The sequence below is a fragment of the Seriola lalandi genome, unplaced genomic scaffold, assembly GCF_002814215.2.
Source record: "Seriola lalandi dorsalis isolate HSWRI2012SDOR001 ecotype SW California unplaced genomic scaffold, Sedor1 jcf7180002054911, whole genome shotgun sequence".
Taxonomy (NCBI): domain Eukaryota; kingdom Metazoa; phylum Chordata; class Actinopteri; order Carangiformes; family Carangidae; genus Seriola; species Seriola lalandi.
The window spans coordinates 1000184-1027654 of record NW_019525463.1 but is presented as its reverse complement, the minus strand read 5'-3'; the positions used below and the strand labels follow the sequence as shown (position 1 = coordinate 1027654).

At 39.8% G+C, this 27471-nt stretch overlaps 1 protein-coding gene across 1 annotated transcript; it reads left to right on the top strand.

Annotated features, from left to right (window-relative positions):
• The first annotated feature begins 995 nt into the window (after positions 1 to 995).
• On the top strand, positions 996 to 21072 carry rps6ka5 (ribosomal protein S6 kinase A5). The gene is made up of 17 exons (XM_023430767.2): positions 996 to 1282; positions 4523 to 4594; positions 4771 to 4989; positions 5150 to 5265; positions 5379 to 5480; positions 5779 to 5862; positions 6025 to 6128; positions 6225 to 6375; positions 6569 to 6730; positions 8090 to 8215; positions 9514 to 9647; positions 10639 to 10732; positions 11682 to 11852; positions 12172 to 12363; positions 14261 to 14420; positions 14640 to 14803; positions 15640 to 21072. The coding sequence occupies exons 1-17, from the start codon at positions 1213 to 1215 to the stop codon at positions 15943 to 15945; spliced, it is 2427 nt and encodes an 808-aa protein (XP_023286535.1). The 5' UTR covers positions 996 to 1212; the 3' UTR covers positions 15946 to 21072.
• The last annotated feature ends 6399 nt before the right edge of the window (positions 21073 to 27471 follow it).

Below are 27471 nucleotides of genomic sequence, written 5' to 3'. Positions count from 1 at the left end.
GTAACAAGAACTACCACCATATACAATCTTATAGTAAATATATATAGAAGTATTCCTTCTGAACACCTCCAAGACCAAGGAGGTGGTGATCGACTTTTGGAGGTCTAGGTCCACCCTTCAGCCAGTCAAGATTTGAGGGAAGGACATTGACATTTATATTTTCCTTAAGTGGAGAACAGGGATAGATGAGTGGAGCTAAGAGAGTGAAAGAAGAAGAAAAGAGGAGGAAATAAGAACAGTGATCAGGATAATATTACAGTTCATCTAAACATTAAATTTGTGAATTGTGAATTATGCTAATTCATTCCCCACCTCATGTAAATTTAAAATAGTAACATCAGACATTGTGCCTCTTCTCGTGTGGCAGTTGTGGAAATTAGTCATTGTCAAAATTTGTTGTGTTATGGTTTCAGAAGGATGGAGACAGAGAATAATTATAGATTCAAAATATGATACAAGCTCTTGATGTTTTTTTTCCTGGGCAACTTTTATGTTTTCCCCAAATGATGTACAAAAGGCTTGATACAGTAAACAATGCATGTAGCTGCTAAGACTGGGGAAAAATTTCCCTTGGGGAGCACGTCCCCTGCATAGAGACTGAAGTTGGGGCTAAGCCCCAAATGTTTACTATGTCTGGCTCCGCCCCTGTACTTCAGTGAAGTTACTTTGCACCTATGTGCCAGCACTATACTCATACCACTTTTAGCGTACTTTGAGAAATAAATCAAAAGACACCAAAGCACTGTTTTGTTATATTTACGAGGCTTTTCGAATTGGGAAGTATGTTTTTATGTGCAATTGGTTGCACTATAATTTTTACTCTTCTGACCTTTGACATAATGTTGTACGAGGCACATTTGAAGGCAGCACCAGTCTTTTGAGGAAGGCGGGATTATGTGTCGCTACCACGAAAATAACCAATCAGGGGTCGGACTTTCACATAGCAACACCAATGAGCGAAGAGGGACTGGCCTGGTTGCGAAGGTAGTGGTAGTTGTGGTGTGCTGGAAGAAGCAAGTGTTTCCTCTGGGCTTGCTGGCTGCTAGGTTTGGTAACAACATTCTGCCTAAATATTTGTCAAGTTTGGCACAAAACTCACTGGCGTTTAATTTTCTTGCTGTGTATTTTAGTTTCTGCATGTTCCTATTGCAAAAAAGCTTGCGAGGTGATCCTAACCTTGTCTGAAAAGCATATTTGAAGCACGAAATTACGATGCCATCCCCGATGGAGGGATCTTCCAGAGAAGGTGACCTGTTTACTGTGAAACATGAGCTGAAAAATGGTAAGTTAGCTGCGAACTGGATAAACTCTTAATGCAGTACATTTCATTTGGCATTTATCTTTTGGAGACACGTGTCAGGGGAGAAACGTTAGCTGGATAGCTCGGAAGAGCAAACTGTCACTGTCGATGGGCGTTCATAGTGGGCGCTAACATTAACGTTACTCAAGTCCAAAAATGGCAAAGGAAGGCTAACGTTAGCCGACTGTCCTCATTACTTGTAACGTTACTGCTAACTCGGTTACCTAACCATTTCCCTAACGTTAGCTAACTGCCACTTAATAACCGTGGTCAACCCAGGTAATAACATTAGCTTAAGCCAGTTGTTAACGTGTAAGATAAAATCCGACCATCGACAGAGATTTCACCAAGTTTATGCCACTGTCAACGCCTTAACTTAGCATTAATTACTAAATGAGTTGGTTTTCCTGTTATTGCCTGGATTTGTTAGCGGTCACAGCTAACTTCTCCGTAGCGAGAGCAGAGCAGACACAGCTGCAGTGCTGTCAAGTCGCAAAAGCTAACGTTACCCTGATTTCAGTCTGCACATTGTACAGAGGTGTACCTCAGCTGTTGAGGCTCGTGTAATAATGACAGACAGGTAAATGCATTTGTCTCTTGTCTAGCCTAGTTAACTTTACACTATTCAATCTATATCATCCTCAAGGTGAAACTGACGGTTGTGCTGAATGTTGTTTTTGCTGGAATCAGTTTGCTGAATGGTGGTACGAGGAGTAGTGTTGACATGTAGCAGCACCATCTCAAAACATGACTCTAAAAAGAATCAACAGCAAACACAGTTTAAGTTACTGTTATAATTTCCCATTATTTATAATTGAGACTTCAGGGGGGGTGGTTGTGTTGAATAGAGTGGTGAGTCTTCCTGATTTAATGCAGAGAGCTGCTGAATGAAGTTGGACACTGCTTCAGCTGTAACTGGTTTATAATAACACAGTGCTGCTCTTCAGGCTGCAACATGAATATGCTGCACCCCCATTTACTGCCCTGCCCTAAATATGCAGTCTGTCTAGTTGTCACTGGCACTTGTTTTTCTGTGATAAATTTCACACAGCATTTTAACCGCTGTATCAACTTCACCTTACTTTGAACCCTTGCAGTAGCATTTGACCCAGTGGAGACAATATAGTAAAATAAAAACAAACATACAAACTAAGCCCATTCAGAACTGGTCGGACTTTTTTTAAAACATATTTTTGCCAACAAGTTCATCCTTTCAAGCAAATTGGCAATATCAAGACATAGGGGATCAGTATGCCTTTCTGTGCTAATCTTCCTGCAAGATATCAAGGATTTGTGTTTGCAAAATTGTAAAAGTATACCACAGTGGACATAATCGCTATAGTGTCTTGTCAATGCTTTACACAATAGAAATTGATAAAAAATTTTCCTAAAGGATGGTAGTTTGTTGAAATTTTTTATTTTGAGGAACATAGATTTTTCCCTCCTGTAAACGGAAGAGGTTCCTTTTGTCAAGCAGTAAGGCATCATCTGGTTTGACACCTCTGTCAGTCTATTAATAAACACCGAAATCAAACTTGGCCTTGGCAGGGTGAGCTTGACAAGGGTGTTATGCAATCTGAACCTCTGACCATAAATTTGAAGGACAGTGTTGTTGTTTTGAAATGACACAGTATCCACTTGAATTACCTAATAGTTTCAGCATTTCTTCACCTGCGTGTAACAGGAGAGACATGCATAGATGAAATCAGCCGCTTTAATTGCTCAGTAGCCTATTTCCAGAGTGTGAGACAGAAGGAACGTGTTCACTACAATGGATATGCATGTCTAAGAGCGTGCTATGCTCAGTCAACTGAACCGGTAGACCTTGATTTAGAAAGACACAAGAAGTCAGTGACAGTGTTTGCTGAATTCACTAAAGTATCTTGATGGAAGATAATGACCTTTTGCTGGTTAATGTAGCATGTTTGCTCGCAGTTGCATGGAAGATTGTCTTATACTATTGCAAATTTGAGTGAGAGTCAAGAAGATTAAGTCAGCTTTTTTAGCTCAAAACTTGTTTTTTTTTTTTTTTTTAAATCTTTGTTTACATGAAGGAAGTCTACTGATTATGCACATGCTCCTTGCAGTATTTGCACATTTTTGACTATTAAGTAATTTAACCATTCCAAGATGCCCAATGCTACCAGTGTGCTGATGTTGACCATGCATTCACTTTAACCACCTAGACTTTCTTAAATGGCCCAGTGTATTATATTGCTGATCCTCTAGTTTAAAGCATTCCTGTCCAACCTTTTTAGTTTTAAGTTTGCACTAAGCCACATGTGTGAGACTCTCTTTGCATCAAAATATAAGAATACATAATTAATGGGTAGGCACCAGTTCCAAAACAAAAAGTATAGAGACATATAAGGTGATGTAATGTGCCTTCTGGTGGGCATGCAAGGTCCGCAGCTGTTGGAAACAACAGCTAAAAACAGGTGATCAGTCTCAAACATGTTTTCAACTTGGCTATCTCAACAGCACTGAATAGACAATGAGATTGTATTCTTTGGTTTTGACCACAGGCTGATCATTTTATTGCTGAAATGCCAGCTCATTAGCTCACTGGTTAAACCAAGCACCTTTTCACCTTTTATCATTTAGGAGCAGGAACAGCTGTACTGGTGAGGACCAAGATTAAAGGAGGTTTAAAGACCTTATTTTTAAAAAATGAACCCTATATTTTTATAGTACTAGTATTTTTATAGTACAGCCTGCATTTACAACTTGTACCTCTGCAGGTTTTTAATGTCTTGGTTTTACTACATAGTATTTCACTATTATCAGTGAATGGCTTGTAAGTTATGCTAATTCCCCTGGGAGTTGTCTAATGTGCCACCAGTCATGGTAGGTGGCAGATTTATAATGCAACTGCAAACAGCAACTGCAGTCAAAAACATGCTCATTGCTGTCAGTGCAGTGAATATAAACATGAAATTTCCCATGTCCCAGATTAGCCTGAGGTGGTCAGTCAGTGGTAAAATACCTAATACCTAATGTGGAACAGGGACTTTTCCAGGTCAAGTTACTCATAGATATATCTTTTTGTAGATATGTAAAATATAAGTTACCTTTAAAGCCATAAATGCAATCTGCTGATATATTATTTTGTTATTTGAATTTATTAGATTATCTGTGTATTTTGTCATTCAAGCAATGTTTGTCTTGTTGTGTGAACTGAGTAATAAAAAGCATACATTTTTTTCTCTGCCCTGACTTCAGCCAACCTGACAGGCCATGTAGAACGGGTGGGCATTGAAAACTTTGAGCTATTAAAGGTGCTGGGCACAGGAGGTGAGTCAAACTGTCTGTCTGTGTTGAACAGAATATAACATTCACATGACTGTGCATGACAGTCTGGCATCCAATACTGTGGGTTTTTAGAATAGATAAAAGCATGTCTTACCAGTCATTTCTCTTCAAGCCTTTGCTTTATACTGAGCTTTGCTCTCTGTCTTTTTAACTACCAGCATACGGCAAAGTGTTCCTGGTGAGGAAAGTGAGTGGTCATGATGCAGGAAAGCTGTATGCCATGAAGGTTTTGAAGAAAGCCACTATTGTGCAAAAGGCAAAGACTGCTGAACACACACGAACAGAGCGGCAAGTGCTGGAGCACATCCGCCAATCTCCATTCCTCGTCACACTTCACTATGCCTTCCAGACGGATACCAAGCTGCACCTCATTCTCGGTGAGCATATTTTTCACATTTCCACTTTGTGTTATATTTATACCTGTAAATAGTTATTGATTGTCAGTGAAAGAAAGTGATTTTAAGCAGCTGAATAAATCTCTATAAACAACCAGTGGAAAAGTCAATTTATATACATACATGATATCTTTCATTTCAGATTACGTAAATGGTGGGGAGCTCTTCACACATTTGGTGCAAAGGGTGCGATTTAAGGAACAGGAAGTCGCCCTGTACAGTGGAGAGATTGTGTCAGCACTGGAGCATCTACACAAGGTAACCCTGTAAATTCAACACAATCAACCTCTCTTGTCTGTTCAGAAGTTATGTACTGCTTACATGCTTTATCTTTTACACATCATGACCCCTCTGTCCTTTTCTTGCTGCAGCTGGGGATTGTCTATCGGGACCTGAAACTTGAGAATATTCTTCTGGATTCAAATGGACATATAGTTCTCACAGATTTTGGCCTTAGTAAGGAGTTTGATCAGGTACAGTATGTCAACGCAGTTCTTGATCCTTAAACTTTTCAGGAAGGAGTGCAAAAGCTGTTGGAAGCTAAATTTACAATTCAAACTGACTTATTAGAAAGAAGAGAAAAAAGAGGTTTTTCTTTTTCCCTTAAAGGCCCTGAAAATATAGAGAAACACTTCTGATTTGAGATCATGGACAGTTCTGTCATAGTCCTGGTCACTTGCAGGCATTTTATTTATTTTGTGTCATATTTGGCTTCTGAAATGTGTCCATCGATGCATTCGTGTGTGTGTTCTTTTTTTTTTTTTTTAACAGATGGAAAGGGCTTTCTCTGTCTGTGGCACCATTGAATACATGGCTCCAGAGATTGTGGAGGGAGGAGAATCTGGACATGACAAGGTAATTTGTAGTTTTATGTTTTATGCTGTCGTCTGTTCGATCCAATCAAGCAGCCCACACTCCCCCATCCTCTGTTCTCCTGCATGTGTGCGCTCTCCAGTGAGATTTTGGCTTTCATTCTGTTAAGTCTAAGTCACGGGTGGGTGCTTTCATGCATTCCAGGCAGTGGACTGGTGGAGCCTCGGCGTGTTGATGTACGAGCTTTTGACTGGCGGATCACCCTTCACAGTTGATGGAGATGAGAACTCACACACAGACATTGCCAAGTATGGATTCTCCCTGATCAACGGCCACAGTATTCAGTTAGCCCATATTTATAATCGCTCTACAAGCACTGACCATGTCTGTCTCACATATCACAGGAGGATTTCAAAGAAGGATCCTCCTTTCCCCAAAGATATGGGACCACTGGCCAAAGACCTCATCCAGCGACTCCTCATCAAAGATCCAAAGAAGAGATTAGGTTCAGGTCCTAATGGAGCAGAGAATGTAAAGAAACACCCTTTTTACCAGGTGGATCTCATTGCCTGTCTCGAATATTTCACAATGTTTAGAAGAACCCAATAGCAGAGTGGGCTGTAACTTTACATAATGGGGCCTCTTTCACTGAGCGGCATTTAGGAAATCTGAGTATTTGTATAAACTATGTGAATAAGGATTGGGACTGACCAGACCAATATTTTTTCGTTTTTTAAACTCACTTTAGAAAATTAACTGGGAGGACTTGGCAGCTAAGAAGGTTCCTGCTCCGTTCAAGCCAGTGATTCGGGATGAGCTGGACGTCAGCAACTTTGCAGACGAGTTCACAGAGATGGACCCCACCTACTCCCCTGCAGCTCTGCCTCAGAACTGTGACCGCATCTTCCAGGTGGGAGAGAAGAAAGGGATGTTAGAAAACCAGACTTTTTTTTTTTTTACGTTGTGACTCATGGTTTTGTTGTTTACAGACAGGAATATTCCTTTGTGCTCCTCACAGGTCATTGCACAGGACAACATTGATATTTGCATCCGTTTTGTGCTGATGTTTGTCTGGGCTTTGGGTGCAGGCAGAGTGAAATGTTGACACGGATGAAAAATTGCATTATACATTATCCACTTTTTGTCTGTGACTATATTTGACATACTCCACAGCAATTGAAGTAATCAAGTGAAGTTTTGAATGTCCTCAAAAGGTTGCTGTAAGTCAACATGAGTCTGTCTGTGTGCATTGGTATTCAAATTGACTAAAGGGTCTTTTATTGAAGTAATTGCTGCCATATGCAGCTCTTATTGAAGTAACAGATGTGAATGACTATTTTTGATGTAGCTTTGAACCATAATATGGCCCACAGCTCCGTGCCAGCTGATGGCTGTCTGATGTATTGCATGAAATTTCAACTCTGATTGCCTTCTGGATCCTTGAGTTCGGTAGATCAATAGATCCATTAACGGGCTTCTCTCATGGAATAAAAGGTTACACTTTGAGAGCATCACCACGTCTGTCTCGGTTACGCCTTCAGTCTTTGATTGCCAACTTCATCTTGGCTTTTTTCGCTCTCAGCTGCCATTCACATAGTCTGAAATTTTGTGGTCTTTATAATTTGCAAGCCTAGCAATCTCTGAGATAACGACAGCAATCCCAATTTTAAACCGTGCACTTGCTCCCCCACAGTGCCTCACAAAACAAAATTAAAATTGCATTAAGAGCGCCAAGATGTAATTTCACAGCAGAGCAATCAAATATTCAAGCCCGGCAATTTAGGGCATCTCATTCATTCAGCATCCATCCTTCCGTCCATCCATGGCTGTCACTACATACCACACAGCTGTGTGTGTGTGTCAGTGAAAAAGGGAGAGAGAGAGATTAATGCCAGCTCAAAGCTCTGGGCTTCTCACAGCTGGAATTATGCAGGCAGCGCTTCACAATGACAGGTCTAACAATAGGAACAGCTGGACAGCCGCTGTCACTCATAAATTAACTGAATTGGGCTTATTGTGGAGCCGACAGGCTGGTTTGGCAAAGATACATTTGGGTAAAAATGCACAACAGTTTCAAGTTACAAAGTAAATATGGAAAGATATAAAAGACACTTAATGTCTATACATGTGGTATAGAAATGCTGCAGTTTTTCTTAGGCTGCAAACTGCATCAATAGAAGTTTCCTTTTCCTCTGTCTATACACTCCAGCCCTCGCTTTATGTCTTAGTGAAATTTAAACATCAAGAGTTTATGTGTCTGTCTGTGCAGGGCTACTCTTTCATGGCCCCCTCCATCCTGTTCAAGAGGAATGTGGTGATGGATGACCCTGTCCAGCTGTGTGGGGGCTCTGAGAGGCCGGGCTCTGCTGCGGTGGCCCGCAGCGCCATGATGAAGGTAAGATAAATGGACTTGGATCCCCCTGCACAAACACACTTAAGCTAATGGCTGCTGTCACAGACAGATGAGCTTTTTCCTTCCTCTCCATTCCACTAGATATTTTTCTACTGTACTTGTTTTACTACACTCAGATTCAGTTTTCAGCCTGATGATTTACTGAATTTTGTTCATAACCTTTACCTGCAACATAATGCTTTTTGAGAAGGTAGCAGTGCATTGCTTTATCTGCACTCATTTAGTTTCAGGCTTTCTCATCAACATCCTTTGTATCTGCTGGTGTAGATATGTTCTGTTGATTTAAGTGATATCAAGTAGAGCTGTTTCACAAACTTAACTGTTTTCAATATTTGTTATAAATAATCATCATGGTGTTAAAGACACACACACACACACACACACATACATACATATATATATATATATATATATATATATATATAATTTTGGCTTACATCCTCTAATGCTTACACACTTTAGAAAGAGGAAGTTTCAGCTGAGCAATCAGGCAACAAAAGGGGCTCAGAATTCCAATAACACTTCAGCTCACTGTGCTTTATTGGTTCTTATGATGTTTCCTGTCGCAAACAGAAAGCCAGTTAAAAAACTTTCTGTCTAGTTCTGTGGTAATTTTCAAGTTCTCTATTCATACCTGGAAAGAATTCAAATTCATTTTGATAGCATTACACAACAGGAGAAGTTTACTGGGTTCCTCATAAAACGGTTATCACCACAGAGTGCTGCTGATCACTCTGTGGTGATAACCTTAAAACAGCAAACATTTTTTATCGTCATAAAACGTGTTGAATGTTGAATAGGGAATATTTAATGTATAAGCAGAAACACAACGATCAGGAGATTGATGGGGGTGTAAGAGTGAGGTTGGCTTGGATGTTTCAACCTGATGTCATTAAAAAACACACACCTACATAAGTTGTGTCTTTATGTGGAGAAAGAACTAACATGGTACTATAAGAATAATGTGTTGAGGACATGATTTCTCTATTGGCCAGCAAGCCATGTACCACTGGCCTACATTAAAGTATTCTCCATGGAGAAGATAAATGCTGTCTGAGAGCTGAGATCATATTCAAATAAATTGTGGATTAATTTGATCTGAGTGTATCAGAGCTGATTATATTTACCCATATCAATATATATCACACCGAGGAAAACATTTCACTTGAAAGACATAGTAACATCTAGGTCATTTGCAAGTATTGGACATTTTGGTGTCAGTGAAAATTTATATTTGACCAGAACCTGATCTTCTTTTGGTCCACTGTCTCCCATAACAGGACTCACCCTTCTATATGAGCTATGAGATGGACTTGAAGGACAGCGCTCTAGGAGAGGGTAGCTTCTCCATCTGCAGACGGTGCACACACAAGAAGACTGGACAGAAATATGCAGTCAAAATTGTCAGCAAGAGGTACAGCCTGCTCACTCAGACGTGTTTGTCATCATAGATCCTTCTGGCTCTGTGTAGTGTTTACAGTTTGACTGGATACATCTGACAGGCACCCTGCTCTTCTCCATGGCAGAAATTGGACTGTTGTCAAACCGACTCTGAACAAAATTTTACAAAAAGTATGATATTAGAAATATTCTATGAAACGAATGAAGGCAAACTATTTCATAATTTGACTTAATTACATAATTTCTCAGATTTTATTTGCCCTGTTACTGTGTAAAGTTGTCAGATGATGGTTAAATACAAATAAATGTAAATACACCTCTGCCCACACAACGCGAGTTGTTTTTGTTGGCAACTGCTACAAAATAAGCTTTAATCATGTGTGTTGACAACAGTCCTACACTACACTCCTACATGTCTCTACTGACTGTGTGGCACCAAATATTATGGCTCTAGTAAGAGTGAGCCTCAGCGGGGCAATCCTCCTGACACAAACACATGTTCCTCAAATCCAGACGGGATGTTAGGAAAGTAAATCACACTTCACTCACAACACCAGTATGTTTTCTAACCATGCATTAGTTATACTTTCTCCATGTCTGTGTCAAAAAGCAGTGTGGGGTTGCAGAGCAAAACTGCTCTGAAAAATTTATATAAATGTCTCTGAAAGGAAAAAGTGGTTTCTGGGAAACAGCCAAGCAGAAGAAAATACCAACCCCACACAACCCATTTTATTATCAAAGAATTGTATTGTACAAGTATCATTCTAAAAGTAAAAAAGGTGATGGATGGCTGGGGATACTTTCTTCTCTACGTCTTTCTCTCGTCTCTGCTTTGCTTAAAGAAAATCTTGGCGCCTTATACTGACTCATATGTAAGTCAGTTAGGACCAATTGAAAACCTGTTAAAGGAGAATCCTCTGAAAAGTCACTTTCTCACTCTGCATGTGTGTATTTATGTTGTATTTTATGACATTTTCCTGCCTTTCTGCTTCTTTGTGCTTCAGGATGGAAGCACAAACTCAGAGGGAAATAGCAGCCCTGAAGCTGTGTGATGGCCACCCTAACATTGTCAAGTTACATGAAATTTACCACGACCAGGTGAGGTTCATCGCAGCGGTTACATTTGCCACCAGAAACTCTGTTTTTGCATGGTCCTCTTTGGAGCCTGTGGGGACTGCAGCCTTATTAAGTCCTGGAACTGGAACAAGGCAGATTAATGGGGATGCTGGAAGCCCTCGAGGTCTTTTCTCTATCTTTTCATGTAGTGTCCCATAAACATCTCTACGTGTGCTCGATATTTCGCACCAAACGTATTTTTAAACTGCAGCTGTACAAACACCCATTTTGTACTACTGAATAAAAACAACGTAGATTCACTTGTGTTGCTAATTGAGCCAGACACTCAACCACAAACTAAGCGTGCGTATGTTCAAAATGTAGCTTACCTCAGTTATGGGGAAGGTGTGTCCGTGTGTCTGACTGTGTACAGGTTCATTAGCCCTGGCTCTTCAAGCCCAGGAGCACCACTTTAGTCCTGATGAGCTCAGTGGGGTTATTACTGTATCTCAGAGGCCTGTGACCCAGATCAAAGCGGCGCTGCCTCGCCTCGCCTCAACCGAGTCCTGCCTTTGTTCCCTAGACCCAGCACTAATGAGAAACTCTACCCCGCTGCCCAGACACATTATTCCCTTCCCACTTTGTTTGGCTCCTTTCACTTTTACTCAACACCATTATGGTTTGATCTTACCCCCATGGGATTGGGAATGGTCTGTTTTTGCTGTACTTATTATGCAACAACAAAAAAAAAAAATCCTAACGGTTCCACATGTTAACATTCAGCTGTTTTCAACTTGACATCCCGGCTGTGAAACCAAGATTGATGATACATTGGTTAACACAAACTCGTTAATATTTGTTTTATTGCAAATCTTAAAGGAATGTTTGCTCCCATTGTGCTATTTCAGAGCAAGTCAGAGAATAAAGGCTGGGAATGGGTGTAACAGAGATTGATGAGAAATGTGCATGTGTGTGTGTCTGTTTGCTGTAGCTGCACACGTTCCTGGTTCTGGAGCTGCTTGGTGGAGGTGAGCTGTTGGAGAGGATCCGCAGAAAGCAACATTTCAGTGAAACAGAGGCCAGCCGCATCATGCGCAAACTGGTGTCCGCCGTCAGTCACATGCATGACGTAGGAGTGGTGCACAGGGACCTTAAACCGGAGGTATTGGAAGTACACTCAGGGAGTAGAAATTCTTTTTAGTGTCTGAACACATTGCGACTTTGTGACGAATACAGACAGACTGGATCATAAGCTTTTGAAAGAGAATTACTGTGTTTTTCTGAACTTTGTATGATCTGTCGTATTGTCATTCTGACTCTGCAATCTTCTGCAAAACAAGAGTAAAATTGTTTCACCCTAACATGGGTCAAAAGTACCTGGCCAGACAAGTCTTGATGTCCAATTTAGTAAGCTCTTGAGTGCACCCGTTTTGCTTGGCAGAAAGAAATGATTGCTGTCCGTGTCTCGAATTGCTTCGCAGAACCTACTCTTCACAGACGAGAGTGAGAACTCAGAGATAAAAATCATAGACTTTGGCTTTGCTCGCCTCAAACCGCCAGACAATCAGCTGCTGAAGACTCCCTGCTTCACCCTGCAGTACGCTGCGCCAGAGATACTCAAATACGACGGCTACGATGAGTCCTGTGACCTGTGGAGTCTGGGGGTCATTCTGGTGAGTGGCTGTGGGATGACAGACCTGCTCAGGTTAAAACAAAATAGTGGTGGCTGAACTGTCGCAGAAACATTCATTATTCAACTCAACGTTATTCTGAGGGGAAAGAAACATATCAACACTTCTGCTTTTTAAAAATGACAGATATTTCATGTTACCTCAGCTTGAAAAAATGTAAATGTATTTTAGTGTATAATGTCTTGTACACATGCTTTTGCCTGAAAATGATGGTGGTGATTCAAGTTAGAGCTGAAATTATTAGTTAATCAATAATGTACCAAATCTGCAAACATTTATGGAAGGAGAATCGGATTTACCTTTTAAAGTAGAACATTGGCAGGAGTCTGTCTGTCGGAAAAAAGAAAGTACAGTAGTACCAGGGCTGTAGAATTTCAGTCTTGGCAAATAATTCAGTGTATTTTAACCCTTGAACCCAGGAAACAGAATGTTTACAGCACACTATTTAATATTTGATATAACAAGGATAAAAGTTATGGGATACTAAGAGAGAATTATGCTCCACATCAAAATTAAATTTCCACTTTGATGGCACTGATGCCTCTCACAGGCTCTAATACGGACTAAATAACAGATCATTGATTAGCCCTATTCAGGAACATCCTTATTTGTGACTGCGTGATCTTAACATACTTTAGACTCTCACCTTGCACAATGCCCCAGGAAAGTGACCTGATTATATAAATTTACCATTTATAAAAGTCTTTTCAAAATCCACAGCTCCAAGCTCCACTTTAAAAGTTGTTTTTCGTAATACTTTTTAAGTGAAGCATCTCTAAAACCAAATTCATGTTTAATCATGAGCTCCATACAAAGTTGATTTGTTGATGTTATCCAGTTTATGGATTAAACATTTTGCTGCGGGCCATTCTGATGAAGCAATCAGCTGTTATTTTAACTGATTGTGGCTGTGTGTGTGTTTGTGTGTATGCATGAGCACATGTATGAATGCATATGTGTGCATGTTCTGGTTAATCTGTTTTGCATGATATTCATCTCCCTCTTGTGTTCAGTGCTACAACCCTTTAGGATCCTGTGGTGAGCTGACACAGTTAAACGTGTTGTTGTCACAGAATGACAAGCCACCAGCCCCGGCGCTCAGAGCTGGTTAAAGCTCATATGAAACGTTGCTTCCTGGTAGCGGAAATGTCATCCTAATTCAACCTTTTTCTGTGTAGAGGAGGAAAATTAAAAGGAGAGGTAGAAAGGAGGAGGAGAGGGTACACAGGGGGGGTGGAGAGTTGAGAGAGAGATTTCTGTAGTTGGCCACTCATCCGTATTGAGACTGGTCTCTGTAGTGCTGCTTCGCACCGTCGCCCCCTGGGGGTATATGGGAGTAGTGTGCCTCATGGAGCTTTGATGAAATGATTACTGACAAGCTGTGTGCACAATGCCCTGGAAGCAAAGTGTGCCGAGACAGAGTGGGAGGGGGGCGAGATCAGGGCACGACAGATCCTCTACTGCCAAAAGGGCTGTTCCCAACCACTGTCATTTTAATGAGAAATCTAGGGCCAGATGTAAGCAGGCCAAGGTGAGAGCACCCTGTTCATTTAGCTGAGCACAGACCGCTCTTCTGTTTTAGTGCTGGTTCAACCATGGTCAACAACATGCAGCATGACAATGGAGAAACGTGGACAGTCGTGATTGGTCAAGAGCTCTTTCAGAGCATGTTTTTTTTTTTTTTTTTCAAAGAGTAGATGCATTTTAACACTAATGCCTCCTTACTTTCCCAGTTCATTGTAGGACACACGATTTTCTGTTTCAACACTGACCAAGCAAATAATGTAAATCATATTTACACTGTAGATATTTCAGCCTGGAAACTGTGTGTGTTCCTGTTGTGTTGATATCAGATAGTGTGGTTTTGCTGTGTTTGCAGTACACCATGCTATCAGGCCAGGTGCCTTTTCAGTGTCAGGAGAAGAGCCTGACCCACACCAGTGCTGAGGAAATTATGAAGAAAATCAAACAGGGGGACTTCTCTTTCGAAGGAGAGGCCTGGAGAAACGTATCCCAGCAGGCCAAGGACCTGATACAAGGTAATGATGGAACTGGTGACTCACTGTCAAACCCAGTGGGTTCAACTATGACGCATCAGCATTTGTATCAAAGATTAAACCTTTATCTCACAAAGTAGCTCACAGTGGCTGAACTACTCGAAGAGGAAATCACTTCCTCTCTGTGGCTCACTTGTGGCTCACCTTTCCACTGGTGTATTTAGAGCACTAAAGGTAATTATCTGTGTCTTGTTCCTGCAGAGCTGCTGACGGTGGACCCAAACAAGAGGATTAAAATGTGCGGTCTCCGTTACAATGCCTGGCTCCAGGACGACAGCCAGCTGTCCTCGAACCCACTCATGACCCCAGACATTCTTGGCTCCTCCACTGCCTCCGTCCACACTTACGTCAAAGCTACCTTCAATGTAAGAAATTATGTTGTTACATGTCGATCAGGCTTTCTCAACTGGCAACGTACGGCTGCTCATGACCTGTACAGCTCTTAAACTGATCAACCTGAAAGAAAATAAAGAGATTAACAATATTGGGAGATTTGCCCAAAGTACAGCTGACAATGATTAGTTGATTAATTTATTAGGCAACTGACAGGATAAATTAATCTGCAACTATTTTGATTCATTGTTTAAGTAAATTCTTAAGTAAGAATACCAGCCATTCCTTAGTTCAAGCTGCAGATTTGATGCTTTTCTCTGTCTTATTTGATAATAAATTGATAATCACTTAGTTTTTAACTATTCGTCAGACAAAACAAGCTATTTGAAAAATAACAGCTATGGCTTTAGGAAATTGCAGAAGGCATTTTTCACTACAGTTAGTCCATTAATCAAGAAACTAATTTGGTCAATAATGAAAATAATCAATTGTTGCATCTGTTGATGAAGGAATTGTTTCAAATCAGTGTTTTATGCATGAAAAAATGTTTCTTTGGTAAAAACTCACTTGATGAGACAAAATATAGTTAAAACTATGTGGAGAAGATGGGGAAATGATGTGATGCAATGATATTAGCGCTGATACTGACCTTATGAAGGGGATTGGGGGCCATGGTGGAAAAAATCCACATTAATTAGAGTTTCTATGTCAGTGTCATAAACATTTTGTGTTTCCTCTACCCCTACATTCATTCAGTTACAGTGGGCTGCTGTTTTTAATGCCACAGTAGTCTGTGGTCTGATAGAAATGGATTAGTGAATCCCAATCTTAACTGGTTCACCAACCCCCCCTTTTGTTTTGTTCCCAGGCATTTAACAAATGTAAGCGGGAGGGTTTCCGCCTGCAGACAGTGGACAAGGCGCCTCTAGCCAAGAGGAGGAAGATGAAAAAGACAAGTACCAGCACAGAGACCCGCAGCAGTTCCAGTGAGAGCACCCATTCCTCCTCCTCCTCCTCCCAGTCTCAGGAGAAGACTTTTCCAGAGGGCGACGCCAACCCCCGGCCCTCCAGCAGCACTCCTCTCATCACCCCTGTCAACACACCCGTGACCCTGGGAACGGACTCTGAGCTCCAACCAGCGTATCCAGCCTTTCACTTCTCAGAAGGACAGTGAGATAGGGAGAGGATCAGGGAGATTCAGACAGTTTCATGAACAGCAGGAAGCCTCCGACCGGTGTAAAGACAGCTCTCTTCTCTTTCTCTCTGTCCCTGGCAGCTCTCTGCCTCTGGCTCAATTGCATGGACGTCCGCACGTCTCCAAAACCAAGCATGCAGCAGGAACAGCAACCGTCACCTCAGTATCAATCAATCAATCATCACTAGCAATAGCCTATCCCTTTCTTTCTCTTTCACTTTCCCACACAGACTGTATGAATCAGGGACTGGACGAGGAAGAAGTTGTCACCGGTGTCCAAAATGAAAAGGGCTGCCCTTCTGCCGCAGGTCCAGACAGACAATGGAGAGACACCTTTAGTCTCATTATAAGATCACAGCTCTGTCTGCTCTGTTTACCTGTCTTTGTCGATGCCTCCAGAGGTTTTAAAGGGAAAGTCGTAGTGTTTACACCATGGACGCTTTGTATTTTTTTGTCAAAGGGAGAGAAGAAATGCAGTGTGCTGCAGTGTAACGTGACATGGGTCCACTTCTCTTTTCTGGGAAGTCTCTGCAAGATGGAGCAGGGTATTTATATGTGAATTTTACAGACTGAAATTTATTTATGATAAGCTATATTGTTAACTTATTTATGGTTCAGACCCATCTGAAAAGAAATAATGGATAAAGTGAATCTTAAAAAAAAGAGAAGATATTTTGTGTATGTGTGTATGTTATTTTCCCTATCAGCTCAAAAGACTGTTTCCATGTAGTCAGATGGTTGTTCATATCTCTTTGTAATCTTCAAACATCAATGCTTCTAGTCAGTTCTAGTCAGTTGTTGAGACAAAGTTATGTAGACATTGTAAGATTATCATAGCCAAGAAGAGCTGTACACCATTAGCCACTGGTTAATGGTTTGTTGAATTTGTGTCACAGACTTTTAAAAATATTTATAGAGCCTGGAGAATTTTGGGATTCAACTGCATCTGTGTCCAATGGTCAAAAAAAGCCAATTTCCTTACGTATAAGGATTAAAAGAAGCAAAAGTGTAAACATCTTTTTCTAGAAACAACCAAATGTGGATTTAGTATGTTCAGCCAAATCTGTGGTTTTATTGTTGTATGGGGAATACAGCTGCCTGAGGGGATGTAACCCTACAAGAAGAGCTATATTTAGACTTATTTTTGCCTCTGATGTGGGAGTGTGACTGCTTCAAGTCTCAGCACTGCTGCTGTTCCACATGGTCTGATCCTCAAGTCAGTATTTAGCCCAGCAGTGGATTTGCCTTGTGTGGTAGAAGACTTAATTGTCTGATTATCAAGACGACCAATTGGATTGAGCTGAATTCTCCGTTTGGAAAATTAAGATCAGCTTAGTGCGAGGTGAATGCGTCAAGAAGTTTGAGGTCGAGTTTTCTGAGATCCAGGATGCCAAAGGGCAGCTTTAAGTGGCTTTTCAGACTGATGACAAAATAATTCAGAAAGGGAAAAGTCTTTGTGCCAAAAAATGCAGTTTAGTCAAGTAAGGGTCATTATTGAGCCTATATGAGTTTAAGGAACGTGATACATGAGGGTATTTTAATTCAGTATAGTGCAAAAAGTTGCCCCTTGTGTCACTGCCCTAAGTCTTAAAACCACTTCAGAACATCTACCCTTTAAGAAAACATCAAGTTTCTGAGGACAGGCCTAAAAAGAAACCTTTTACTTTCAACACTGTCCTTTGCTCTATTTACCGTATTGTACTGCATGACTGAAATGGTGATCTTTGCACTGTGTGACAGCGCTCACTTTGAGGCAGATATCCGGTTAGTATTAAGTCCCCAGTGCATGATGTGAACTGAAACATCAGCCTCTTCTTTTCTTTTGTTGAAAAAACAGATTCTTACTTGATTTATTGTGAGTTTTTTACTTGCATATTTGAATATCCCTGATTTAATTCAGGACTTTGAAGTTTTAGTCTTTGAAGTGTGATGGATGTAAACACCAAAACCCCTTTTACAATAGGCTGAATATTGTAATGTCCTATGTTACAATGCCATGCTCTGTTAATTGTTTTTTGCAAGTATGTGTTCGTCTGTATCCATGGTAATAGTTGAAATACTGTATTCTGTTGTACAGGGGTATTTGTGATCAACATGTGAAGCTGCCCAGAACCAGTTTCTCCTGCTCGGTTAGGATACAAATTCTTAGTTGGACTAGTGTGTGCATTAAAACACACCCCCTCATCTTCTTCCATTTTAATGCACTCTGAATCTGAACCAAAGCATTAACTTCAAGGTAGCTGCTCTAAGCTGCATGAGATATTTCCTTTCATGCAAATATGCAACAAAATGCGTCATATATCACGTTTTGTGTTTGTTTTGTCGAACTGGTGAAATATTCTAGATGTTTCTAGCACAGATAATTTTGTAACAGTGTGTCTCTTCAGATATTCTTCACAGGATATATAATATTCATATCCAGCACATTATCATGCTTAAAACTATGCATCTCTTCACTGTTGTGTTGCTTTTGCCATTTTTAAAAAAGACCTCACAAAATGGGTTCAAACGTAGTGCTTAAAAGGGCGTAATGCGATGTACATAGTGTGTACTGTACTTTTACTCCAATAGCATCAGCCACAGTAGATATAGCAAAGTAGGATCCATTGCCCGTATGAAAAGCTTGAATTCTTGGAGCTAAACACTACAAAGCTCTTGTCTAACTTAGTTCGCATGAGTTCCCCGTTGCTGCCTCATTAAGCCTCTTTTCTTTTGTTTGGGTGTATTAATAGCTCAAGTGGAGGAAGAGGAAAGAGAGTGTCCTATATTGAGCTCCCCTCTGGGAGCCAGGCTCTATTAGCTGATGTGCTGCAGTGCTGTTTGTTCCAAAGAAAATACCGTACTCCACTCACTGCCTCTGTGGGACCCAGCTCCCTTTCTTTGTAGGGAAAATACCAGTGTATCACAGGAAAGGGTTGGTTTAGTACCAGCGTCTCTTGTGGCTGATTTTCAAACTTGCCACTCTGAGGAAAGAGGGAGGGAGACCAGTTTTGATCTGAGGTCCTGTTGTCTTTGATACATTTTTGTGTTGTTTCCCTGGAAGTTCTTTGTCTGCTTACAGGGCTTCCTGTTTTTTTTTTTAAGGTTGAAAGCACACCGGTTGATGAGCTATAACTTTATACTTTTTCGCAACATTAATTAGAGGGCTGGTAGTGTTAACTGTTTTGTATAAACCAGTGACTGCTGTTGTACATTTGAGAGTCAATGAATCAGGCTTGGGATGCTCCTGTGTGCTTCTGTACCTCTGTGAGTGGTTTCATGTATGTGCTTTAAGAGACTGATGTGGTTGCCAAAGCTGAAAGTGACATTTTGCATGGGAAACCATGCCATTTAGTGAGGTGTATGCTATTGTCTTTGAAAGTGATTTTGAACAGATGTGGCTGGTGTGGGTCTTTTTGGTATGGGAATATATGGAGCTGTCCGTGGTGCTGAAATGGCCAAAACCCTGGTGGTGCTACAGAAGGTTTTCCACAAAGAGTTATAATAATATGATCCTTTAAAGCAGTGATTCCCAACCAGGAGTACTTATACCTCAGGGGGTACTACTAAAGTAGCTCAGCTAATTTGAAAAAAAAAGAAAAAATTCTTAGGAGGGAAATAAATCCACAAATAGAACTACAAACTTGTAAGATGAAGCCTAAACATCAACAATTGCAGGATCATGTCTTGTATCAGAATTTAAACATACGAAGTGTAAAATAACATCCAGATTAATAATTAATGTTTGGGTACTCAGACAAAAAAGGTTGGAATACCACTGCTCTAAAGGGTCGGTTTGCTCAGATTACAAAAATTACAAAAATATGCTGTAAACAGTAACTTCTTCTTTGCGAGAAAGTAGTTTGAATGAAAACTGTTTACAGTGTGGTGTGTGGATTTTCCAGAGTAATTGGGACACTGTTTCTGCCTTTTTTTTAGTACAAATTTTCAATGATGCGAGCACCACTAAGAAATTTTCATTCTTTCCTATTATACAGGAGGTGCAGAAGAAATTTCATAGACTGATATTTCACAAGCTGGGACAAAAAAGCCAAAGCTAGACCAGAATTTGTAAGTGAGAAATTTTATTTATTTTATTTTTTTGTCTGTTTTGTTGCATACAGAATTTCTGTATGCAGAAATTTTTTTTTTGTCACCCCGTCCAGAGAGGTCAAAGGTGTTCTTGAGCTTTTTTTAGTTAGTTTACTCTGCCATTATTGATCTATGTAATGTTGGTTACAGAAATTAATGCTACATGAAAACGTTTTAGTGTTTCAGTTTCTGATGCTTTTGCGTACTCAACCTGCCACCATAGGCATCATCATTACCATCATCGTCACCATCATGCATGTGCTACCGCTTGATTCGGGTCAATGTTTCAATCTTTGTTGATTCGTATTGTTACTGAGGCGTGTCAAAAAGTACTGTAGCAGTAAAACCCTTTTAGATTGGTCGATATTTAACTGTTTCAAAACACGCAATCAAGCTATAAGGGCAAAACTTTGCACTTGTATGTTATTTTAATCATGCCATTGATTTTTTTTATAAAAGAAAAGAATGTCCACTTTGTTTTTGTGCAGGTTCAGATGTCTGTTTCTATTGATGGCTGTTGTCCAATATTTCCAATACGATCTAATATAAACCTCAACACCGGATAGTACTTTTACTTATTGCAAGGGTACACCATGTGCATACCTGCTTTTTTAGGGCACTGTGAACATCATCATTCAGGTCTTCAGGCGCACCATTGATAATACGAGGAAAAACCTTGATTTGCTTCAATAAATGCTTTTCTTGCTGGCTGAATACATCTGTACATTTAATAACCTGAAACCAGTCATGATGAGTCTTTTAATAGATCTTTGGCTTCATTGTATTTTCAAGTGTATTTAAATCATTACTGAAGATATTTTGTGATACCAGGATTTGTGTGTATGAGTTGTCAGAAGGACAATAAATGTACGATTTCCTGTTCATTTATTGGTCTTGACTAATAAATTAGGTACAAACCTTTTCATATTTAAAAATCAGACTCTAATTTGAAAGGCATGTCAGCAGGCATGGAGACTTCATTTCAGCAGTAGACCTCTAGATGGCAGCGTTTAATAAAGTACCGCTAGGAGAACATGTCCTGTGCAGCCTCTATGATTTATCCACTGATGAGTCAAATATATTTGTTTTAAACCTAAAAGATAATTTTTCATGTTGTCTAGCAGGAGTATAGATTTATTTCTATGTACCAGGACAATTAAATCCATTATTATATTTTATATATATATATATATATATATATTATAACCAAATTAAGATTATTAGTGATTTAAAAAGTTAAGTGTAAGTACTGTAAATGTCCAGTTATATTAATCTTATGCTCTGATTAAAATAGTCACATGCAGTGGACCTGACAAAAGGTTTCCTGTCTCTTTTATTTGAAGATCAATCTGTTTATAAGATTATATAACAAATACACAATTGTGAGATTTTGGAATTGTCTTTATGAATGAACTCTTTAGCTAATAAGGGATTTATTGATTGTTTGTGGAGAAATTATGAATGAACATTGTGTTTGCAAATTATGCCTCTTCAATGTCTTATCCGTCAAGAAATCTTTATTTTATAAGTTAGGGGCTTTAGGGTCTTTAAATCTTTTCAGAAAATATTGAACTGTTTGTCATATGTTGCAATAAAAAAATCAAACATTACATTTCTTCTCCACCAGGGCTATTACAACTGATTATTTTCACTAACAATTAATTTCAATATTACTTACTCTATTAATCAATTAATGGTTTGATCTTCTGTGTGGAGAATCAAAAAACCAAAACTGACTTATTCATATTATTCGTTTTGTCTAACCAGCCCCAAAACCCAAAAACATTCATTTTACTATCATAGAAAAACTGAGAAAACCAGTAGATTTTCACATATGAGAAACTAAAACCAGCGAATCTTCATAATTTTTGCTCAAAAAAATAAGGAATGAAAAAAGAAATGAAACATTTATCAAGTAAATGCTGATTACTTTTCTGTGTCCACTAATCAATTATCTAACTGTTAGAGCTCTATTTACACCAATTTACTGTACAGCTTCAAGTAATTTTAGCTGTTGTGTACTACCATATACGAACAGTAGAGGAGGCTCTTTGGCTCACGGTCAGCTGGGCTATGACCACTACTTTCAAATCCATCTGTTCTGAATCAGTCTAAATAAATCTGTTCTCAAAAATAACATAAATAGGTAAAACTGAGTTATAGGTGTTGAGCAGGTCTCACACAACAGGGAAACTCCCACTACTGTTTTCTATAAGTCAGAAAAAACTGATGATATGCAGAAACCAAAGCTATCATTTCCTTGTAAGACCTGGTCAGGTAGTCACCAGAGAGGGTCTGAATCAATACATCAAAAAGGTCAGGGGTCATCTGTTACAGAAAGTAAAGTTCTGTCCAAATATCTGTTGCATCAAAAACAGGCATGGCAAATGTATCCTATTTTCTATTCAATTCAGTCTGATTGTAAATTAATTTAAAGTTAAACATGTTACTGAATTATTTGCCCTTGTTATCTGAAGTTTATCTGTTTGTTTGTTTGTTTGTCTGTTTGTTTGTTTGTTTGTTTGTTTATAGGTTTTTAAGTGATACTCTTACCTTAACCCTGTGTTATTTGTACTTCTTCCATCCACAAATCTGATGTAACCTCAACAAAGGTCAGTTGGCAGGTCATGTTTCCAAGCGTATGGTGGCTTTTGCACAGCTTCTGATGTATGCAGGTTGATACCGTACTACTGCACAATATTTAAAAAACAAAACTCATTTTTTATGCATGGCTTTCAGTCCACTTATTGTGGTTTCACCCCAATTGCTTATATATGCAACAGTACAGATGGTGCACTTACAGAGCACTTTCGCTTGGCTAATTTTGCCATACGGATATCAATATGGACCTTCAGCAGGAAGAAACTCATTATACAGTGTGTCCTCTGTGTTTGTGTGTTTGTGTGCACGATACCTATTTTCTTTGAAATCTCTCTGCATTAACATGCTATCCATTACTAAACATTGTGTTGTATACTTTGGTCAAGTATTCAGATGGAGGGTCTGCACTCTAAAATCCATCGCTGAGAGTTTTAGAAGGAGGCTGTCAGCTAATACATCAAGAAAGACAAAAATACACACAGGACAAAAAACATTTGAAAAAATCCTTTACCTCAGTCTGAAAAGGAAGTCTAAGATGTGGTCAGTTCATTTACTCATATTACAGTCTAATTCTTACCTACAATGATACACAGGCAGTTTTGAAATTTAAGGATAAAAAATTCTGTAAAACATTTTCTTTTTCAAGGAACAGTAAAAAGTCAAAACAAAAAAACCTTTGTTTTGCTTAGAAGCATAATTCAGACCCCTTTTTGTCCTTCAAAGCACTGACAACAATCTGAGGCAATTTTACTTTTCTTTTAATCCATGTCAACTTATTTAATTATATATTTCCAAAAGACATCTGTCAGTAACATTCTTTCATGTTCACACTCACAAATTCTCTTAGTCTGCCTATTTTCTGACAAGGTGTTGTTGAAAGCACTTGGCATTTTTAGTGCACTTGGCACTCAAAATGTATAACTGTGACATCAAGAAAAAGCCATGGAAATGCAAATGAACAGCTCTTTGCCTGTCGCCACAAAGCCAGAAACAAACTATAGTTGAAAATGTCATACTGTATTGTGGCTTTAAAGTGAGACCATATGCAACTACTAAAAGAGGAAATTAGAGCTGCAATGATTAAATGGCTAATCAATTAATCGATTGTTCGATGGACAAAAAATGTATCTGCAATTACATCAATTAATCGTTCTGGTCATATTTTAGATAGACATACATTTGGTGGTTCCAGGTTCTCAAACGTGAGAATTTGCAGCTTCTCCTTGTCTTGTGTTAGGGTAATTTGAATATTTTGGGATTTTGGAGCTGAGAGTTTGTCACTCTGATTTTATAGACAAAACCATTCATTATTCAATTGAAAATATAACTGGCAGATCATTCAGTGATTAAAATGTGTTGTTTGTTGCAGCTCCAGAAGAAATGATACAATCTTCCTTTGACAAATGAAAAATTCAGTTGAAGCAACAAAACATAGCCTTGTTTGATGTAATGCTGCTACAGACTTACATGGTCTGGACTTATTGTTAGCTAATGTGGCTAATGTTAGTTAACTTTATTATATTATTATTATTATTGCTGTGTAATGGAAATCACAGAGTCTGTTCCCTGACTGTATGACTCTTTTATATTTGTTCTACTTTTACACTATGTTTTTTCATTCATCATTACTCTGTAACTGTCTTTTGTGGTCAGGTTCGGAAATACTGTTTTTCGGCAAAAGTTACCTGCATGGATTTCCCATGACTGCTAGCTAGCTACCTGTATGGTGCTATAGCTTTTATCTGATTTGTAGCCGCGTTCTGATTGGTGGTTTGGTGGCCTTGTTTGGAGGGTTGATTTGTAGCCTTGTTCTGATTGGTCGATTTGTAGCCTTGTTCTGAATAGGCCAATTTGAAGCCACGTTCTGATTTGAGGTTCTATTCTGATTGGTCAATTCGTAGCCGCGTTCTGATTGGTCGATTGGTAGCCTTATTCTGATGGTAGCCTACCAACCAACCAATCAAAATACACCTACCAACCAATCAATCAGAGCACGGCTAAAAATCAACCAATCAGAATAAGGCTACAATCTGTCATTGTGACCTTGACATTTGACCACCAAAATCTAATCATCCTTGAGTCCAAGTGAATGTTTGTGCCAAATTTAAAGAAATTCCCTCATGGTGTTACTGAGATATATTCACAACAATGGGATGTACAGATGGAGGATGGAGGGAGGGACAACCCAAAAAACTAACCCTAGCCATAACCCTAAAAGCAATAATTAAGGCTCCCTTAAAGTGCCAAAGGTTTACAATTCAAGAATCAAACAGCCATAGGGAAAGTTGTCTACAGCTCCTCCCAGGGGGTGTTTCCTCAGAGAGGATAGCTGTGTTTGAGAGATGAATACAAAATGATGATGGAGGACTTTTTTTAAGCATTATTTTTGTTGTTGTTGTCTAGGAAGCTTATAATTTCTCAACTGGACTTGAACTGAGGATGTTGCGGTTAAATTGTCAGCATCTTAAACTCTTTAGGCATGGGGATGCCCAAGGGCCTGACAATCCAATAGTCCTGTGTATAAGTTTTGGTCAGATCTATCATGACTTTAGGCTCAACGCTTTAGGGCGAGGGGTACGTTTATTGTAAACCAGCAAGAAGTGAATGTAAGGCAATGTGTGTGTGTTTCTGTTTGTGTGTGTCTTCTTGCTTGTGTGCTTCTCATTGCGGGGTTTAGGCTGGACTGTAGAGGGGTGAAGTGCCAATCCTTGGGAGTGGAACGCATTTCCTTTTGTTGCCCTCCAATTTTTGACTGGCTTGCTCCAGCACATGAGCATGATGGGGCTGTTTCTATTATCTAGCCCCCCCCCCCCATTCCTGCCCTGTTCTGACTGTTCCCAAAGCGATTGGCATTCCTGGGGGCCACCAGAGAAGCAGCTTTAGAAGGAAGGCCTGCCGGCTCCTGGGTGGCCTCTTGTGCAGGGGCTCCAAGGGGAGGAGACAATGTCTTATTAATTGACTGGGCGTCTTGGGCAGAGTACAGGAATTTGCAGAAGGGGGAGGCGGAAAAGTGGGGATGAGGGATGAGCTGAGAGGGATGGAGGGGCGGAACGAGTGGGGCAGATTCAGAGTCTACCAATGGAGATTCATTGACCTCTGTCTCAGATTTATTTCCATTTGATTTACATTGCTGCGAGGGGGGTGACTGTGGTAGTGATGGGCAAAAGGAGCTTTTCTGTTTGGGCAAAAGCATCTACTGTTAAGATCTGGAGGCCAGCTGGTCAGCACATTGTTAAAGATTTCAGGCTATGCCGCACATTAAGAAGGCAAAACAACAATACCTGGGTCCTACTCCACTTTTTTGGTCAGACTAGTGCGGACTAGAGAGACCAATACATAAGAACTGATGAAGCCGCTTGGATAAGAGGAAACGTCTTCCACAGACAAATACAAGTCCAGTTGCCTTCGATTTAATCTGAGAAAGAGATAACTATGACCTGGACGAATGAGAACTTGCACAGACACATTAAGAAGGCTTTTCCAAAAGTCATCCACTGCACATTAATTTATTCATTTCAATTTTACTGTTTATGGGCCAGATGTTACAGTAAATCCTTTAACACTGCTACAATAACCATAGAGCTTTAAGAGATGAAACTGCAGGTTTATCAATGATTACATTCTTTACAGATATACTTAATGTGCCAGGCAAATCTGTATAAAATGATGCACACGACATCTGGAATATTGCATTTGATGAAACGGTGCAGCCACAAAAAAAACATGAAGTCTTAGATATATATAAGAAGCCTCTCCACAAACTATTAAGTGTTAACTACTTTTGAAATGGTTTCTTAAATCCAAATGAAGCATAGTATCTTGCCTCATCATTTTTAATTTTATATTAACCCTGCAGTTTTCTTTGGATGGTCTCACAGAAAAATCGACACACATTGTGCAGGGTAAAAAAGTCACACATCATGGTGGGCAGGCGGCCGTCCCACTACAGCTGACTCCTAGTTTTGTGCAAGTTTGATGGAGTGGGACAGGACAGGGAGGGGTTGGGGATGGGGATGGGTGGGACTGGTGTACCATCTCCCCATGTGGTCCCCTCCCCAGGTGTCCTCACCCTAATCCTGTTACATGTGTCCTCCATTAGCACTAATGGGGCGGCCATTGTCCCCCTGTTGTGTGCTGTTGTGCCCTCAGCCCAGTCACCTTGAGTCAGTAAACTTAGCCCTGTCATGTTTGGACTGCTTCCCACACACAGGGGTCTCCATGACGATGGTGGACACCCCCCAGTGCACACACACACTCCCACACACACACACACTCCCACACAATGACACAGTGCAGAGGCTGCTGGGATGCCCACAGGATACACTCATAATTCATAATTTACATCAGTGTGTCTCTTGGATCAGATTGATGTTAGTTTCCCCTTTTATTTTGTGGGTCCTACAATTAATTCTGCTTGTTTTATAAATAATGTGTTAATATTTCAGTTTCCGTTTGCTTGCTAATAATCAGAAAAGCTCTAATTACATTTTCATTTACATTTACTCATTTGGCAGATGCTTTTATCCAAAGTGACTTACAAGTCAAAGACATCACTAAAACTTCAGTGCATTGAAATCACTATTATGAACGTCTGTTCTAGTTTTTTTTTTTTGTCCTTATTATTTGAAATATACAACAATTTGTTTGGCTAAAAAATGCAATCAAATGTCCCTGTCCCACTATTTGTGTACTGTTGTACTGTTTTGTGGCTCAGAAATGTAGGTGCACCAGCAAAACCCCTCATACAGTATCTTTTAAAACTACATATATCCATAGAGACAGAGTGACAGTACATGTGTGTATTTGAGAGAGGGAGAGAGAGTGTAGGAGCTG